This window comes from Crinia signifera, chromosome 2 (assembly GCF_055691185.1).
Source record: "Crinia signifera chromosome 2, ASM5569118v1, whole genome shotgun sequence".
Lineage (NCBI taxonomy): Eukaryota > Metazoa > Chordata > Amphibia > Anura > Myobatrachidae > Crinia > Crinia signifera.
The window spans coordinates 15,970,576-15,992,420 of record NC_139218.1 but is presented as its reverse complement, the minus strand read 5'-3'; the positions used below and the strand labels follow the sequence as shown (position 1 = coordinate 15,992,420).

The following is a 21,845-nucleotide window of genomic DNA, read 5'->3' as shown; positions in this document are numbered from 1 at the left end:
AGCTCTGCCCTTGCTCTGGCCAAGGAATCCTACTTTAAGTCCCTCATCCTTTCCCAATAATCCAATCCCCGCAGGCTCTTCGCCACCTTCAACTCCTTGCTCTCCCCCCTCCTCCAGCTCTTCCGTCCTCCATCGTAGCCGCTGATTTTGCTACCTACTTTTCAACCAAAATCTCCTCTCTCAGGACTGCCATTACTGCTGCCATGACCTCACCCTCTCCCTCCTTCCCTCCTACATCTCCACTCCCCTCCTTCCAACCCCTGTCCTCATTTTACCCCACCACTGCTGCTGAAGTCCACTCTATCCTTCAATCCGCTTCTCCCTCCACCTGCCCGCTCGATCCTATCCCCTCCAATATTATCCATCGTCTCAGTCCGTCAGTCTGCTCTCACCTGGCTCACCTCTTTAATCTTTCCCTATCCTCTGGGATCTTCCCTTCCTCCTTCAAACACGCTCTTGTCTCCCCAATTCTCAAAAAAACAAATCTGGACCCCAACTCTCCATCCAACTACAGGCCCATCTCCCTCCTCCCTTTTGCCTCCAAGCTCCTAGAACGTCTGACCTATAATCGTCTCCTGAGCCACCTTACTGCTAACTCCATTCTAGACCCCCTCCAATCTGGGTCCCGCCCTTTACATTCCACTGAAACTGCCCTGACCAAAGTCACTAACGATTTACTATCGGCTAAATCCAAAGGCCTCTTCTCTATCCTCATCCAGCTTGATCTGTCGGCTGCCTTTGACACTGTTGACCACCCTCTCCTGCTCAACACCCTCCGCTCCTTTGGCATCACTGGCACGGTCTTCTCCTGGTTCACCTCATACCTCTCCGATCGCTCCTTCTCCGTCTCCACTCCGAGCTCCTCCTCTCCTACTACCCCGCAGTAAGTTGGTGTTCCCCAAGGGTCAGTCCTTGGCCCTCTCCTCTTCTCCCTCTACACCACATCTCTGGGCACCCTCATCAGCTCCTATGGTTTTCATTACCACCTTTATGCTGATGATACCCTAATCTATCTCTCCTCCCCCGAACTATCCCCATCACTCCTGTCCAAGGTCTCCGAATGCCTCACGGCCATCTCAGCCTGGATGACCCAACGCTTCCTGAAACTAAACATGGCTAAAACTGAACTTCTAATCTTCCATCCCCCGAACATCCCCTCTTCTCCCACTATCTCCATCAGCATTGGTGAAACCGAGATCACCTTCACCGACCAAACGCGCTGCGTCGGTGTCATCATTGACTCCTCCCTCTCTTTCACCCCCCACATTCGTGCTCTCTCACAGTCTTGCCACTTTCACCTACGCAACATCTCACGCATCAGACCATTCCTCTCCACTGACGCGACCAAAATTCTCATTCACTCTCTTGTCATCTCCCGCCTTGACTACTGCAACATCCTTCTCTCTGGGCTACCTCTCACCCGCCTCGCACCTCTACAAACCATTCTTAACGCTGCTGCTAGGCTCATCTTCCTCTCCCGCCGCTCTACCGCCGCCTCCCCCCTCTGCCTATCTCTTCACTGGCTCCCCATTCCTTTCCGCGTTCTCTTTAAACTCCTCACCACCACCTACAAGGCTCTCTCCTCCACCGCTCCTTACCTCTCTTCACTGATCTCTATCCACACTCCCTCCCGTACTCTTCGCTCCATCGCTGACCGCCGACTGACCTCTCACCTAATCACCTCCTCCCACTCCCGTGTCCAAGACTTCTCTCGCGCTGCCCCCCTGCACTGGAACAACCTCCCGCCACCCATCAGGCTTTCTGATTCCCTTACCTCCTTCAAGCGTTCCCTCAAAACCCACTTTTTTCGACTACCCTATCCCTCCTCCTAACCTCTTTTGATCCTCCTATCCTGCCTCCGTTCCTACTTATCCTGTTGTTTTTCGTTCGTCCACCCACCTATTATTAGTATGTTAACTCTTATGAGTAGGGTCCTCCTGCCTCACGTACTCACCCTACCTCTTTACCTCACCTGTGCTCCTGCCCTGTTCTTCCCTTCCTCTACTTCATCTTCAGTCTCCTCGACAATTTTAACACCTACTTCTGAACTGATGCTGATTTTATTTCTACCAGCTATACCCCTATTTATACAGTATTTTTCAACACACCCTGTATGTTACCTTGTCATTTGTTTTTTGTTTACTATGTACGGCGCTGCGGACACTTTGCGGCGCCTTATAAATAAACGTACTACTACAACTACTAGATGCGGGCGGTAAGCATCTAAATTTTAGTCAGCCGGCAGGGTGACTATGGACAGTCTCGCCTCAGAAGCCAGTCTCTGGTCCAGCAGCTGCGATTCTTTCTCCTCTTTTTTTGTTTTACTGCAATGTTGTGGCCATAGCATCTCTTATATATTTGGCTACATCTGTCACTCAAAGAGTGTCTGACTCTCTAACGCTGGGTGGAGCCTCTGACTCACATGACTGACTCACATGACAGAGAACCAGCCCAGTCCACAGTGCCAGACACCCTCTGCCTCCCCATTTTACCCAGCAAAGACACAGCTACTCACCAGACACACCAAGTGACACACCCTCAGGCGATTCGCGGCACCCCCCCCCGTGACCCCCCCTCCCGCGATTCGCGGCACCCCCCACCCGCGCCCCCCCTCCCACGATTCGCGGCAAAAAACCTCCCCCCACAATTTGCGGCACCCCCCCGCGACCCCCCCGTCCTGTGATTAGCGGGGCCCCTCCCACGATTCGCACGCTCTCCGGCCCCCCCGCGAACCCCCCAACTGCAAATCGCGGCACCCCCCCCCATGATTTGCGGCAACCCCAGTCCCCACGACCCACCCTCAGGCGATTCGGGGCACCCAACCCCCCTTCTCCCGCGATTCGCGGCAGCCCGCCCCCGCGTCCCCCCTTCCGCGATTCGCTGCAACCCCCCGCGCCCATCCCCCCCTGCACCCGCCGCGACCCTCCCGCAATTCCCGGCACCCCCCTGACCCCCCCTCCCGTGATTCGCGGCAACCCCCCCCGGCCCCGTGCCCCCCCTCCCGCGATTCGCTGCAACCCCCGCGCCCCACCTCCCGCAATTTGCAGCACCCACCCCACGACCCCCCCTCCCGCAATTCATGGCACCCCCCCCCGCGACCCCCCTCCCGCGGACATCCCCCACCACCACCCCCCCAGCCGCCTCCATTCAGAGCAACCCGAGGATCAAATGGCGCATGCAAAACACTGACACGGCTATGGTCGACAATGAAAAAGGTTGACATGAGTTTTTGAAGATTTATTTTTCACTTTTTGAATGTTTTCATATTCATTCTCATGTGTCGACATGGACACCAATGAAGTGCCACACTTATGTCAACATTTAATGTGTTGACCTTTCTGTGTTGATTTTTTCTTGTGGCGATTCGTGGCACCCCCCCGCGACCCCCCTCCTGCGATTCACAGCACACCCCCTGCAATTCGCGGCACCCCCCGCGACTCCCGCGATTCGCGGCCCCACCCCGTGACACCCCCCTACTGCGATTCGCGGCACCCCGCGACCCCCCTCCCACGATTTGCGCCAACCCCCTGGGCCCCCCCTCCCGCTGTTCGCGGTACCCCCACCCCCCGCGACCCCCCCTACCGCGATTCCCCCCCTGACCCCCCTCCTGTCATTGCAGCAACCCCCTTACCCCGCGACCCACCATCCCACGATTCACTGCAACCCCTTGCACCCCCCCCCCACGATTCATGGCACCCACACCCCCCCCGCGACCCCCCTCCCGCAATTCATGGCATCCACCCATGACCCCTCCTCCCGTGATTCGCGGACACCCCTCACCTCCTCCCTCCCCCCCACCCCCCCCCCACACGCAATTCACGGCAACCCCAGGATTAAATGGCACATGCAAAACACTGATACGGCTATGGTCGACAATGAAAAAGATTGACATAAGTTTTTGAAGATTTATTTTTCATTTTTTGAATGTTTTCATATTCATTCTCCTGTGTCGACATGGACACCAATGAAGTGCTACACTTATGTCAACATTTACATTTGTTGACCTTTCTGTATTGATTTTTTCTTGTAGCAATTTTTTTCCAGTGACAACTATGTGCACGTTAACCTAGACATCATCAACCAATTCTTTGTATAATATATAACACCTGTTCTGTTTTACTGTAGGTGTTTTAAGTCAGATCTTTTACTGCTACTATTACTGTTTATGTAAATGCATTCTGAATGACAGCAACATCCTACCATCCTTCTACAAGAATATATAACCAACTAGGTGATTCATCGCGCCCTGTGCCCCCCCTCCCGCAATTCCACGGACCCCACTCACACCCCCCCGCGATTCACGCCCCCCTCCCACAATTCACGTCACCCCCCCGCGCACCCCCCCTCCAGCAATTCGCAACCCCCCCTCGCGCAATTCACGCCCCCTCCCACGCTTTGCGGACCTCCGCCCTCTCCCGCGATTCGCGGACACGTGCGCCCCCCTCCCTCTCTTGATTCACGGCACCCCCGTGCCCCTCCCGCAATTCATGGCACCCCTAAGCCCCTCTTTTGTCCCCCGTATACTCACACACCCCTATCACTACCCAGCTTCCTGCTCTTCTGAACCGTACTTCCACCACTGGGGAGTCGCTGACGCTGTTTTGCCCACATGCCCCTATCATGCCTCATAGCCCAGCCTCCTGCTCTCATGCACCCGAACTCCCACCCAGTAGGAGGAGACACTGACTCAGGGCCACCATCCTGTACTGCCACGCTGGACCCTCACCCACTGGCAGAAGCTGCACAGTATCTCCCACCCTCCTCTTTAATCCCCCTTATGCCCACACACCCCTATCACTACCCAGCCTCCTGTTTTCCTGTGTCGTGACCTCCGCCAGTAGGGAGCCGCTGACTCAAAAACACCCTACTATACTATTGCACACACACACACACCTAAACAACATGCACACACAGCCCCCCCCCACCCACAAATGTCACTGTACCATCCACACTATCAATGTACATCTTACTCTGTAACCGCTTTTTAATTAAACAAAACAATACACCCCCCCCTTCCACATCATATGCTCTCTATTTAACACATTTCACCTATAACTCAAGTTGCAATACAGGCATCTTTCATACAATTCTAACCATCTTTCTCACAATACAAACGTTTACAAATTAAGGGGGCGCAGCCCCTTACGCCGGTGTGAAGAGCGCCCGTAGGGCGCGATGAATCACCTAGTATTTTTGTATGTCCTTAGCCCAGCCCATTATGATAATTTTGTTTATATATATCGTGTCAATAGCCCAAATAGAGAGAGTGTGTACGGTGGTACAATCTTTTTCTTGCGACTGTTTGGACTGGAGTAGATCGGACATCGCAAGTAAAATTGTACAGGTGTGTACGTGCGTATCGGCTGTGTTTCTGGACAGTCGGTCGCATCTATGGTCGGTCGAACAGTCGCAAGAAAACAGGGATTGTATAAATGTGTACCCAGCTTAAGTGTGTACAGTATACAGGTAACTTCTGACCAGTTGTGTGTTAATGGTACTAAATATATCTTTGGCCATCCCTACAGGAGACAGCCCATCTTGTACACTTTCTGTAAACGTCCCAAGAAATACAATGTTTAGTGTACCAGAAGGAGAATCTCTCACCCTACAATGTTCAGTGAGTACCTGCACCCAGGACTTACCGCAAGTGACTTGGTGTAAAGTAGGTGAGCGCCTCCTATGTGGTGCAGTGATACTCGGAGACAGGATCTCCTCTGCATGGGGAGGACAGGATGAACACACTGCTCACCTTCTACACTTTCTCTATGTGCAAATAAATGACACCGGATTCTATCGATGTTCAGCAATCCACCAGGAGTTACAAATAATGAGCGGTCAAATAGAAGTGAACGTCAGAGGTGAGCAGGGGCGGATTGGGAAGGAAAATGCTGGGAAGTTTCTGGAAGCAGTGCTCATTGGGTGGGGTCTGTTTAGAGGGTGGGGTCTATTGAAGGGGTTACAGAGGGGGTTATATAGAGTTGATTGCTAGTGTGCGAATTTGCAATCCTATTGATTATCAAACAACTGCGCATGTGTACATATCGTTGCATGCATGAGTCAAAATAGCGACAGAAATAGTGAAAATATCAGGTCTGAATTATGCCCAGAATATGGAAATTTAACAAGATTCCTTTCTGCAAACACACTCATGAACTCCCTGTGCTGGTGTGCGATCACACCCACACCCCCACCGGTGCCTGCCCCCACAAATTAGGTATTTTTTTACTTACAGGGGTGTGGTCATGCCCCTCCCAGTAGCCAATCCCCTCCCAGTAGCCACGCCCCTCCTGTCGGCTCCCCTGCTGGGTTCACACACCTATAGATATATCTCTAGAAGGATCTGGCACTGTGCTCCACTGCCCGACTGGTGTACAACTGAGCGGATATTTACATGCACATGCCCAGTTGTGCTGTCAATCACTGCCAGCTTGTGCAGCGGGTGTACGGGCGGTTGGTGCATCACTCGTACACACAGCACTCTACACAGCCGACTTGATGGGTGAAATTTACTAAGATGTGAAATACACTTCTTCACAGGTCTTGTTGCTATGGGCAACCAATCACAACTATCTTCTAGAGGGTGGTAAGTAAATAAGAAGTAGCTTCTGATTGGTTGCCCATCGCAACATGACCTGTAAATTTCACCCGATATGTCTGTTTATCTGCAAATAAATTGCAAAACTACAGTATCACACATCTCTATCCACTGGCAGATCTACTGTATACGCAATTCCTGAAAAATCAAAAGGACTTTGTCGCCTGTGACTGATACATGAACGCTTTTTCTGTCGCTACTGTATTTTCCCTTGCTCGTGTGCTATATGTACAGAACGCATTTGCTCAGTAATTGCTCAACTTGTGAATTCTTTAATTAGCGATCTGCAAAATACTTCCACTATTTAGGATGGATGGCAGTGCTCTGGACCACAAGCTGTAGACAAACTGTACAATCGTATCACTAAGATGCTGACTAGGTGACATACAAACTAAATGCACCCGGGGGTGTTAGTCAGAGCTAGCCCTAGCCAATTTGATACCCTAGGCAAGATTTTGGCTGCATCCCTCACCCATCAGCACAAATCACATCTGCAGCCGGAAACACCCATTACCCCTCACCTATCACCTGGCCAGTACACAGCATTCCTCACCCATTAGCACAAATCACATCAGCAGCCGGAAACACCCATTATCCCTCACCTATCACCTGGCCAGTACACAGCATCCCTCACTCAGCAGCACAGATCACATCAGCAGCCGGAAACACCCATTACCCCTCACCTATCACCTGGCCAGTACACAGCATCCCTCACTCAGCAGCACAGATCACATCAGCAGCCGGAAACACCCATTATCCCTCACCTATCACCTGGCCAGTACACAGCATCCCTCACTCAGCAGAACAGATCACATCAGCAGCCGGAGACACCCATTACCCCTCACCTATCACCTGGCCAGTACACAGCATCCCTCACCCATCAGCACAGATCACATCAGCAGCCGGAAACACCCATTACCCCTCACCTATCACCTGGCCAGTACACAGCATTCCTCACCCATCAGCACAAATCACATCAGCAGCCGGAAACACCCATTATCCCTCACCTATCACCTGGCCAGTACACAGCATCCCTCACTCAGCAGCACAGATCACATCAGCAGCCGGAAACACCCATTACCCCTCACTTATCACCTGCCCAGTACACAGCATCCCTCACTCAGCAGCACAGATCACATCAGCAGCCGGAAACACCCATTATCCCTCACCTATCACCTGGCCAGTACACAGCATCCCTCACTCAGCAGCACAGATCACATCTGCAGCCGGAAACACCCATTACCCCTCACCTATCACCTGGCCAGTACACAGCATCCCTCACTCAGCAGCACAGATCACATCTGCAGCCGGAAACACCCATTATCCCTCACCTATCACCTGGCCAGTACACAGCATCCCTCAACCATCAGCACAAATCACATCTGCAGCCGGAAACACCCATTACCCCTCACCTATCACCTGGCCAGTACACAGCATCCCTCACTCAGCAGCACAGATCACATCAGCAGCCGGAAATACCCATTACCCCTCACCTATCACCTGGCTAGTACACAGCATCCCTCACTCAGCAGCACAAATCACATCTGCAGCCGGAAACACCCATTATCCCTCACCTATCACCTGGCCAGTACACAGCATCCCTCACTCAGCAGCACAAATCACATCAGCGGCCAGCAACACCCATTACCCCTCACCTATCACCTGGCCAGTACACAGCATCCCTCACTCAGCAGCACAGATCACATCAGCAGCCGGAAACACCCATTATCCCTCACCTATCACCTGGCCAGTACACAGCATCCCTCACCCATCAGCACAAATCACATCTGCAGCCGGAAACACCCATTACCCCTCACCTATCACCTGGCCAGTACACAGCATCCCTCACCCATCAGCACAAATCACATCTGTAGCCGGAAACACCCATTATCCCTCACCTATCACCTGGCCAGTACACAGCATCCCTCACCCATCAGCACAAATCACATCTGCAGCCGGAAACACCCATTACCCCTCACCTATCACCTGGCCAGTACACAGCATCCCTCACTCAGCAGCACAGATCACATCAGCAGCCGGAAACACCCATTACCCCTCACCTATCACCTTGCCAGTACACAGCATCCCTCACTCAGCAGCACAGATCACATCAGCAGCCGGAAACACCCATTACCCCTCACCTATCACCTGGCCAGTACACAGCATCCCTCACTCAGCAGCACAAATCACATCTGCAGCCGGAAACACCCATTATCCCTCACCTATCACCTGGCCAGTACACAGCATCCCTCACTCAGCAGCACAAATCACATCTGCAGCCGGAAACACCCATTACCCCTCACCTATCACCTGGCCAGTACACAGCATCCCTCACTCAGCAGCACAGATCACATCAGCAGCCGGAAACACCCATTACCCCTCACCTATCACCTGGCTACTACACAGCATCCCTCACTCAGCAGCACAAATCACATCAGCAGCCGGAAACACCCATTAGCCCTCACCTATCACCTGGCCAGTACACAGCATCCCTCACTCAGCAGCACAGATCACATCAGCAGCCGGAAACACCCATTACCCCTCACCTATCACCTGGCCAGTACACAGCATCCCTCACTCAGCAGCACAGATCACATCAGCAGCCGGAAACACCCATTATCCCTCACCTATCACCTGGCCAGTACACAGCATCCCTCACTCAGCAGCACAGATCACATCAGCAGCCGGAAACACCCATTACCCCTCACCTATCACCTGGCCAGTACACAGCATCCCTCACTCAGCAGCACAGATCACATCTGCAGCCGGAAACACCCATTACCCCTCACCTATCACCTGGCCAGTACACAGCATCCCTCACTCAGCAGCACAGATCACATCAGCGGCCAGCAACACCCATTACCCCTCACCTATCACCTGACCAGTACACAGCATCCCTCACTCAGCAGCACAGATCACATCAGCAGCCGGAAACACCCATTACCCCTCACCTATCACCTGGCCAGTACACAGCATCCCTCACTCATCAGCACAAATCACATCTGCAGCCGGAAACACCCATTATCCCTCACCTATCACCTGGCCAGTACACAGCATCCATCACTCAGCAGCACAGATCACATCAGCAGCCGGAAACACCCATTACCCCTCACCTATCACCTGGCCAGTACACAGCATCCCTCACCCATCAGCACAAATTACATCTGCAGCCGGAAACACCCATTACCCCTCACCTATCACCTGGCCAGTACACAGCATCCCTCACTCAGCAGCACAAATCACATCAGCGGCCAGAGACACCCATTACCCCTCACCTATCACCTGGCCAGTACACAGCATCCATCACTCAGCAGCACAGATCACATCAGCAGCCGGAAACACCCATTACCCCTCACCTATCACCTGGCCAGTACACAGCATCCCTCACTCATAAGCACAGATCACATCAGCAGCCGGAAACACCCATTATCCCTCACCTATCACCTGGCCAGTACACAGCATCCCTCACTCATAAGCACAGATCACATCAGCAGCCGGAAACACCCATTATCCCTCACCTATCACCTGGCCAGTACACAGCATCCCTCACTCAGCAGCACAGATCACATCAGCAGCCGGAAACACCCATTACCCCTCACTTATCACCTGCCCAGTACACAGCATCCCTCACTCAGCAGCACAGATCACATCAGCAGCCGGAAACACCCATTATCCCTCACCTATCACCTGGCCAGTACACAGCATCCCTCACTCAGCAGCACAGATCACATCTGCAGCCGGAAACACCCATTATCCCTCACCTATCACCTGGCCAGTACACAGCATCCCTCACCCATCAGCACAAATCACATCAGCAGCCGGAAACACCCATTACCCCTCACCTATCACCTGGCCAGTACACAGCATCCCTCACCCATCAGCACAGATCACATCAGCAGCCGGAAACACCCATTACCCCTCACCTATCACCTGGCCAGTACACAGCATCCCTCACCCATCAGCACAAATCACATCTGCAGCCGGAAACACCCATTAGCCCTCACCTATCACCTGCCCAGTACACAGCATCCCTCACCCATCAGCACAGATCACATCAGCAGCCGGAAACACCCATTACCCCTCACCTATCACCTGGCCAGTACACAGCATCCCTCACTCAGCAGCACAAATCACATCTGCAGCCGGAAACACCCATTACCCCTCACCTATCACCTGGCCAGTACACAGCATCCCTCACCCATCAGCACAAATCACATCTGCAGCCAGAAACACCCATTACCCCTCACCTATCACCTGGCCAGTACACAGCATCCCTCACCCATCAGCACAGATCACATCAGCAGCCGGAAACACCCATTACCCCTCACCTATCACCTGGCCAGTACACAGCATCCCTCACCCATCAGCACAAATCACATCTGCAGCCGGAAACACCCATTACCCCTCACCTATCACCTGGCCAGTACACAGCATCCCTCACCCATCAGCACAAATCACATCTGCAGCCGGAAACACCCATTACCCCTCACCTATCACCTGGCCAGTACACAGCATCCCTCACTCAGCAGCACAGATCACATCAGCGGCCAGAAACACTGATTACCCCTCACCTATCACCTGGCCAGTACACAGCATTCCTCACTCAGCAGCACAGATCACATCTGCAGCCGGAAACACCCATTATCCCTCACCTATCACCTGGCCAGTACACAGCATCCCTCACCCATCAGCACAGATCTCATCTGCAGCCGGAAACACCCATTATCCCTCACCTATCACCTGGCCAGTACACAGCATCCCTCACCCATAAGCACAGATCACATCAGCAGCCGGAAACACCCATTAGCCCTCACCTATCACCTGGCCAGTACACAGCATCCCTCACCCATCAGCACAAATCACATCTGCAGCCGGAAACACCCATTACCCCTCACCTATCACCTGGCCAGTACACAGCATCCCTCACCCATAAGCACAGATCACATCAGCAGCCGGAAACACCCATTACCCCTCACCTATCACCTGCCCAGTACACAGCATCCCTCACCCATCAGCACAGATCACATCAGCGGCCAGCAACACCCAGAGCCAGATTAAGGTCTAAATGGACCTGGAGCTGAAAATGATCAAGGGCCTATTATGCGCAATAATAGGGGTTGTGGCCAGCACCTAATAATGTGGGGTGGCATGACCAGTGTTCTGCTCATGGGTGTGTCTGTATTTGTGTAAATAATTTCAACTCATTATATATGCCTGGAAAAGGCAGGGGTCTGGCATAGGAAAAATGCAGGGAGATATTTCGGCGGGTGCACTCCAAAGGTGCACCCGCAGGACGCCGATGTCCTAAGATACTTGCGGGGTGAGGAGGCACTCCAGTCATAAAAAATACTGAAAACCGAAACTTGGTAGACAATACGTCAGCACCTTTTATGTGGTAACCTACGTTTACCACACCATATACCCCTTATACAAATCATGCAACACAATAGTAACCCCCTTATACTGTACTTGCCTCTTACACATTATGCCACATGGAATGAGACAAACTTCACACCGATTGAGCAAAAATTCACACTATGGCACACAGATGGAGTCAAAATTCACGTTATGCCACACAGATTAAGGCAAACTTCACATTTTGCCACATGGATTGAGCCAAAATACACTCTATGCCAGGCATGTCCAAACAGTGGCCCTCCAGCTGTTGTGAAACTACACGTCCCAGCATGCCTTGACATAGTTTTAGCACTCCCTAATTGCAAAACTGTGGCATTGCATGATGGGACTTGTAGTTTCACATCTTGAGGGCCATAGTTTGAACATGCCTGCACTATACCAAACAGATTGAGCAATATGCTTCATAAATAGGGGCATTGCGCGCCAAAGGCACACATTAAAAATTTACACCATAATGCCCTCTACATGTTAAGCCTCACACCATCATCTCCATTATGTATTATGCCAAACACCATAATGCCTATTAAAAATTATGCTACATAAGTGTTGCTTACCTACATGTTCATTGCCAGGGGTTCCATGCTCATTGCCAGGGGTTCCATGCTCATTGCCATGTGGAATTACATGCTCATTGCCAAGGGGGAATACATGCTCGCGGTAACTGGGGGACAGTCGCCGCCGGGCAGAAATGACAGCCATTAACAGTCGGGCAGAGAGCAGGGGGCTGCCCGGCTGTATTCAGAGCACTGCATATCCCGGCTATTTGAAATAATACCCCTTTCATACCAGAAAATGCAGGGAATATGGTCCAAGGATCATGCAGGGACATTCTCGGACTGGCCCCTTTTACACCAGCCTAGTCCCTGCATTTTCTGGTGTGAGGGGGAGAGAAAACCAACCCCGCCCCCCTTTAAACAACCAGCTATATCTTCGGAACCAACTGACCCATTTACATGTAGCCTTCGAATGATTTTGGTCCCGTGAAACTGGGCCGTTTGGTTCCAGAGAAATCTGTCCTCAAACAACATGAGCAGCCATGAAATTACATTTCAGAAATGAAAAAAAAAATAGTTTTACCTGCAATATCTCTAGAACCAATACACCCATATGGACCAGGTATCAGATTAAAGGCCAAGCAATTTGGGTTCGACTGAGATCAACCTCGAGTTTCTGTGATGCCAGAGGGGTAACTGGCAGCAGTTGGAACCGGGTGGAGGTCGGAATTAGCGGGTCCCATGTTATCCTATGGGGAAAATGTTCCAGGTTTGCCTGTCGGTATCTCCGGTTCCCGGGGGGCTAGCGGCGCGGGGCTGGTCTTGTTGGAAAGCCCTGACCCTCAGCTACAAAATGGGCCTATTTGGAGAGTGGGCCTGGAGCTATAGCTCCATCAGGCCCATTGTTAATCCGGCTCTGGCAACACCCATTACCCCTCACCCATCACCTGGCCAGTACACAGCATCCCTCACCCATCAGCACAAATCACATCTGCAGCCGGAAACACCCATTATCCCTCACCTATCACCTGGCCAGTACACAGCATCCCTCACTCAGCAGCACAGATCACATCAGCAGCCGGAAACACCCATTACCCCTCACCTATCACCTGGCCAGTACACAGCATCCCTCACCCATCAGCACAAATCACATCTGCAGCCGGAAACACCCATTACCCCTCACCTATCACCTGGCCAGTACACAGCATCCCTCACCCATCAGCACAAATCACATCTGCAGCAGGAAACACCCATTACCCCTCACCTATCACCTGGCCAGTACACAGCATCCCTCACTGAGCAGCACAGATCACATCAGCAGCCGGGAACACCCATTACCCCTCACCTATCACCTGGCCAGTACACAGCATCCCTCACTCATCAGCACAAATCACATCTGCTGCCAGAAACACCCATTATCCCTCACCTATCACCTGGCCAGTACACAGCATCCCTCACCCATCAGCACAAATCACATCTGCAGCCGGAAACACCCATTACCCCTCACCTATCACCTGGCCAGTACACAGCATCCCTCACTCAGCAGCACAGATCACATCAGCAGCCAGAAACACCCATTACCCCTCACCTATCACCTGGCCAGTACACAGCATCCCTCACTCAGCAGCACAGATCACATCAGCGGCCAGCAACACCCATTACCCCTCACCTATCACCTGGCCAGTACACAGCATCCCTCACCCATCAGCACAAATTACATCTGCAGCCAGAAACACCCATTACCCCTCACCTATCACCTGGCCAGTACACAGCATCCCTCACTCAGCAGCACAGATCACATCAGCAGCCGGAGACACCCATTAGCCCTCACCTATCACCTGGCCAGTACACAGCATCCCTCACCCACCAGCACAAATCACATCTGCAGCCGGAAACACCCATTACCCCTCACCTATCACCTGGCCAGTACACAGCATCCCTCACTCAGCAGCACAGATCACATCAGCAGCCGGAAACACCCATTACCCCTCACCTATCACCTGGCCAGTACACAGCATCCCTCACCCATCAGCACAAATCACATCAGCAGCCGGAAACACCCATTTTCCCTCACCTATCACCTGGCCAGTACACAGCATCCCTCACTCAGCAGCACAAATCACATCAGCAGCCGGAGACACCCATTTTCCCTCACCTATCACCTGGCCGGTACACAGCATCCCTCACCCATCAGCACAAATCACATCTGCAGCCAGAAACACCCATTATCCCTCACCTATCACCTGGCCAGTACACAGCATCCCTCACCCATCGGCACAAATCACATCTGCAGCCGGAAACACCCATTACCCCTCACCTATCACCTGGCCAGTACACAGCATCCCTCACTCAGCAGCACAAATCACATCAGCAGCCGGAGACACCCATTATCCCTCACCTATCACCTGGCCAGTACACAGCATCCCTAACCCATCAGCACAAATCACATCTGCAGCCGGAAACACCCATTAGCCCTCACCTATCACCTGGCCAGTACACAGCATCCCTCACCCATCAGCACAAATCACATCTGCAGCCGGAAACACCCATTACCCCTCACCTATCACCTGCCCAGTACACAGCATCCCTCACCCATCAGCACAGATCACATCAGCAGCCGGAAACACCCATTACCCGTCACCTATCACCTGGCCAGTACACAGCATCCCTCACTCATCAGCACAAATCACATCTGCAGCCGGAAACACCCATTACCCCTCACCTATCACCTGGCCAGTACACAGCATCCCTCACTCAGCAGCACAGATCACATCAGCAGCCGGAAACACCCATTATCCCTCACCTATCACCTGGCCAGTACACAGCATCCCTCACTCAGCAGCACAGATCACATCAGCGGCCGGAAACACCCATTACCCCTCACCTAACACCTGGCCAGTACACAGCATCCCTCACCCATCAGCACAAATCACATCTGCTGCCAGAAACACCCATTACCCCTCACCTATCACCTGGCCAGTACACAGCATCCCTCACTCATCAGCACAGATCACATCAGCAGCCGGAAACACCCATTACCCCTCACCTATCACCTGGCCAGTACACAGCATCCCTCACCCATCAGCACAAATCACATCTGCAGCCGGAAACACCCATTACCCCTCACCTATCACCTGGCCAGTACACAGCATCCCTCACCCATCAGCACAGATCACATCAGCAGCCGGAGACACCCATTACCCCTCCCCTATCACCTGGCCAGTACACAGCATCCCTCACCCATCAGCACAAATCACATCTGCTGCCAGAAACACCCATTACCCCTCACCTATCACCTGGCCAGTACACAGCATCCCTCACTCAGCAGCACAGATCACATCAGCAGCCGGAAACACCCATTAGCCCTCACCTATCCCCTGGCCAGTACACAGCATCCCTCACTCAGCAGCACAGATCACATCAGCAGCCGGAAACACCCATTAGCCCTCACCTATCACCTGGCCAGTACACAGCATCCCTCACCCATCAGCACAAATCACATCAGCGGCCAGCAACACCCATTACCCCTCACCTATCACCTGGCCAGTACACAGCATCCCTCACCCATCAGCACAAATCACATCAGCGGCCAGCAACACCCATTACCCCTCACCTATCACCTGGCCAGTACACAGCATCCCTCACCCATCAGCACAAATCACATCTGCTGCCAGAAACACCCATTATCCCTCACCTATCACCTGGCCAGTACACAGCATCCCTCACTCATCAGCACAAATCACATCTGCTGCCAGAAACACCCATTACCCCTCACCTATTACCTGGCCAGTACACAGCATCACTAACCCATCAGCACAAATCACATCTGCAGCCGGAAACACCCATTACCCCTCACCTATCACCTGGCCAGTACACAGCATCCCTCACCCATCAGCACAAATCACATCTGCAGCAGGAAACACCCATTATCCCTCACCTATCACCTGGCCAGTACACAGCATCCCTCACTCATCAGCACAGATCACATCAGCGGCCAGCAACACCCATTACCCCTCACCTATCACCTGGCCAGTACACAGCATCCCTCACCCATCAGCACAGATCACATCAGCAGCCGGAAACACCCATTACCCCTCACCTATCACCTGGCCAGTACACAGCATCCCTCACCCATCAGCACAGATCACATCAGCAGCCGGAAACACCCATTACCCCTCACCTATCACCTGGCCAGTACACAGCATCCCTCACTGAGCAGCACAGATCACATCAGCAGCCGGAAACACCCATTACCCCTCACCTATCACCTGGCCAGTACACAGCATCCCTCACTCATCAGCACAAATCACATCTGCAGCCGGAAACACCCATTACCCCTCACCTATCACCTGGCCAGTACACAGCATCCCTCACTCATCAGCACAAATCACATCTGCTGCCAGAAACACCCATTATCCCTCACCTATCACCTGGCCGGTACACAGCATCCCTCACTCAGCAGCACAGATCACATCAGCGGCCGGAAACACCCATTACCCCTCACCTATCACCTGGCCAGTACACAGCATCCCTCACTCAGCAGCACAGATCACATCTGCAGCCGGAAACACCCATTACCCCTCACCTATCACCTGGCCAGTACACAGCATCCCTCACCCATCAGCACAAATCACATCTGCAGCCGGAAACACCCATTAGCCCTCACCTATCACCTGGCCAGTACACAGCATCCCTCACTCAGCAGCACAGATCACATCAGCAGCCGGAAACACCCATTACCCCTCACCTATCACCTGGCCAGTACACAGCATCCCTCACTCAGCAGCACAGATCACATCAGCAGCCGGAAACACCCATTACCCCTCACCTAACACCTGGCCAGTACACAGCATCCCTCACCCATCAGCACAAATTACATCTGCAGCCAGAAACACCCATTACCCCTCACCTATCACCTGGCCAGTACACAGCATCCCTCACTCAGCAGCACAGATCACATCAGCAGCCGGAGACACCCATTAGCCCTCACCTATCACCTGGCCAGTACACAGCATCCCTCACCCACCAGCACAAATCACATCTGCAGCCGGAAACACCCATTACCCCTCACCTATCACCTGGCCAGTACACAGCATCCCTCACCCATCAGCACAAATCACATCAGCAGCCGGAGACACCCATTTTCCCTCACCTATCACCTGGCCAGTACACAGCATCCCTCACTCAGCAGCACAAATCACATCAGCAGCCGGAGACACCCATTTTCCCTCACCTATCACCTGGCTTGTACACAGCATCCCTCACCCATCAGCACAAATCACATCTGCAGCCAGAAACACCCATTATCCCTCACCTATCACCTGGCCAGTACACAGCATCCCTCACCCATCGGCACAAATCACATCTGCAGCCGGAAACACCCATTACCCCTCACCTATCACCTGGCCAGTACACAGCATCCCTAACCCATCAGCACAAATCACATCTGCAGCCGGAAACACCCATTACCCCTCACCTTTCACCTGGCAAGTACACAGCATCCCTCACTCATCAGCACAGATCACATCTGCAGCCGGAAACACCCATTACCCCTCACCTATCACCTGGCCAGTACACAGCATCCCTCACTCAGCAGCACAGATCACATCAGCAGCCGGAAACACCCATTATCCCTCACCTATCACCTGGCCAGTACACAGCATCCCTCACCCATCAGCACAAATCACACCTGCAGCCGGAAGCACCCATTACCCCTCACCTATCACCTGGCAAGTACACAGCATCCCTCACTCATCAGCACAGATCACATCTGCAGCCGGAAACACCCATTACCCCTCACCTATCACCTGGCCAGTACACAGCATCCCTCACTCAGCAGCACAGATCACATCAGCGGCCGGAAACACCCATTATCCCTCACCTATCACCTGGCCAGTACACAGCATCCCTCACTCAGCAGCACAGATCACATCTGCAGCCGGAAACACCCATTACCCCTCACCTATCACCTGGCCAGTACACAGCATCCCTCACTCAGCAGCACAGATCACATCAGCAGCCGGAAACACCCATTACCCCTCACCTATCACCTGGCCAGTACACAGCATCCCTCACTCAGCAGCACAGATCACATCAGCAGCCGGAAACACCCATTACCCCTCACCTATCACCTGGCCAGTACACAGCATCCCTCACTCAGCAGCACAGATCACATCTGCAGCCGGAAACACCCATTACCCCTCACCTATCACCTGGCCAGTACACAGCATCCCTCACTCAGCAGCACAGATCACATTAGCGGCCAGCAACACCCATTACCCCTCACCTATCACCTGGCCAGTACACAGCATTCCTCACCCATCAGCACAAATCACATCTGCAGCCGGAAACACCCATTAGCCCTCACCTATCACCTGGCCAGTACACAGCATCCCTCACCCACCAGCACAAATCACATCTGCAGCCGGAAACACCCATTACCCCTCACCTATCACCTGGCCAGTACACAGCATCCCTCACCCATCAGCACAAATCACATCTGCAGCCGGAAACACCCATTATCCCTCACCTATCACCTGGCCAGTACACAGCATCCCTCACCCATCAGCACAAATCACATCTGCAGCCGGAAACACCCATTAGCCCTCACCTATCACCTGGCCAGTACACAGCATCCCTCACTCAGCAGCACAGATCACATCAGCAGCCGGAAACACCCATTACCCCTCACCTATCACCTGGCCAGTACACAGCATCCCTCACTCAGCAGCACAGATCACATTAGCGGCCAGCAACACCCATTACCCCTCACCTATCACCTGGCCAGTACACAGCATTCCTCACCCATCAGCACAAATCACATCTGCAGCCGGAAACACCCATTACCCCTCACCTATCACCTGGCCAGTACACAGCATCCCTCACCCATCAGCACAAATCACATCTGTAGCCGGAAACACCCATTATCCCTCACCTATCACCTGGCCAGTACACAGCATCCCTCACACAGCAGCACAAATCACATCTGCAGCCGGAAACACCCATTAGCCCTCACCTATCACCTGGCCAGTACACAGCATCCCTCACTCAGCAGCACAAATCACATCTGCAGCCGGAAACACCCATTACCCCTCACCTATCACCTGGCCAGTACACAGCATCCCTCACTCAGCAGCACAAATCACATCTGCAGCCGGAAACACCCATTATCCCTCACCTATCACCTGGCCAGTACACAGCATCCCTCACTCAGCAGCACAGATCACATCTGCAGCCGGAAACACCCATTACCCCTCACCTATCACCTGGCCAGTACACAGCATCCCTCACCCATCAGCACAAATCACATCTGCAGCCGGAAACACCCATTATCCCTCACTTATCACCTGGCCAGTACACAGCATCCCTCACTCAGCAGCACAGATCACATCAGCAGCCGGAAACACCCATTACCCCTCACCTATCACCTGGCCAGTACACAGCATCCCTCACTCAGCAGCACAAATCACATCAGCAGCCAGAAACACCCATTAGCCCTCACCTATCACCTGACCAGTACACAGCATCCATCACTCAGCAGCACAGATCACATCAGCAGCCGGAAACACCCATTACCCCTCACCTATCACCTGGCCAGTACACAGCATCCCTCACTCAGCAGCACAGATCACATCAGCAGCCAGAAACACCCATTATCCCTCACCTATCACCTGGCCAGTACACAGCATCCCTCACTTAGCAGCACAGATCACATCTGCAGCCGGAAACACCCATTAGCCCTCACCTATCACCTGGCCAGTACACAGCATCCCTCACTCAGAAGCACAAATCGCATCTGCAGCCGGAAACACCCATTATCCCTCACCTATCACCTGGCCAGTACACAGCATCCCTCACCCATCAGCACAAATCACATCTGCAGCCGGAGACACCCATTACCCCTCACCTATCACCTGGCCAGTACACAGCATCCCTCACCCATCAGCACAGATCACATCTGCAGCCAGAAACACCCATTATCCCTCACCTATCACCTGGCCAGTACACAGCATCCCTCACCCATCAGCACAAATCACATCTGCAGCCAGAAACACCCATTAGCCCTCACCTATCACCTGGCCAGTACACAGCATCCCTCACCCATCAGCACAAATCACATCTGCAGCCGGAAACACCCATTACCCCTCACCTATCACCTGGCCAGTACACAGCATCCCTCACCCATCAGCACAAATCACATCTGCAGCCGGAAACACCCATTACCCCTCACCTATCACCTGGCCAGTACACAGCATCCCTCACCCATCAGCACAAATCACATCTGCAGCCGGAAACACCCATTAGCCCTCACCTATCACCTGGCCAGTACACAGCATCCCTCACTCAGCAGCACAGATCACATCAGCAGCCGGAAACACCCATTACCCCTCACCTATCACCTGGCCAGTACACAGCATCCCTCACTCAGCAGCACAAATCACATCTGCAGCCGGAAACACCCATTACCCCTCACCTATCACCTGGCCAGTACACAGCATCCCTCACTCAGCAGCACAGATCACTTCAGCGGGCTAGCGATGCGGGGCTGGGCTCGTTGGGAAGCTCCGGTCCTATTGTTCAAAATGAGCTATGGCAGAAATGAATCCACCGCTGAATGCACCTGTTGTTCTCGGAGTAATGTTCCCTTAGCCAAATTCAGTTACTGATTTATTCTGCTTTGCTTCCAGCTGTAAATATGAAGACTACATCTGGGAATCCGACGACGCCCAGTAAGTGCTCTTTCAAGGTCTTTTTGGTTGCCAGAGTATTTAAGGTGTTTGAAATACTGATGTCGGAAACCTGACTCGCAGCCAGAAGACGGACACCCAACCGACACCCGATCGGAAGTATGCCAGGGAGGGTGAGGTCGGGGAGGGAGAGGGATGGGAAGGCTTTGGTTTAGGCACTAGGGGGTGTATTAGGTTATGGGTGCAGAGCGAGGGTTAGGGTCAGGCTGCGGGGCGAGAGGGTTAGGCACTAAGCAGGGGGGGTAGGCTATGGGGGAAGAGGGTTAGGCTGTGGGGGATAGGAAGGTAAGGGTAAGGCACTTACAGGGAGGGTTACGGATAGGCTACCCCATGAGGGTTAGGTGAAGGCAGGAAGATGGTAACTATACTTACAAGATGCCTCTTGAGATTCTCTCCATTGGGATGCTGCTGTCGGTTTCTGACCGCCGACCCTCCATATGTATTCCAAATGATGGATGTAAAGTTCTGCATTGAAATGATTATATAATAAGGTGGAACACCTCTTTAAATCATTCCACACACAGATAATATATCTTATTTCATATGTGTGTTGTATTTGCTGCTATCTTCATAACTCCCTCCCCTTTTCTC

General features: G+C 52.9%; 1 protein-coding gene across 1 annotated transcript in view; it reads left to right on the top strand.

Moving 5' to 3' along the window:
* Positions 1-5,440: 5,440 nt before the first annotated feature.
* The window catches only part of BTLA (B and T lymphocyte associated), a 75,783-nt gene continuing 59,378 nt past the window's right edge, over positions 5,441-21,845 (top strand). The window contains exon 1 of the mRNA XM_083171624.1: positions 5,441-5,858. Coding sequence (XP_083027750.1) covers positions 5,492-5,858 — 367 coding nt within the window. The 5' untranslated portion in view covers positions 5,441-5,491. The remainder of the gene's footprint in view (positions 5,859-21,845) is intronic.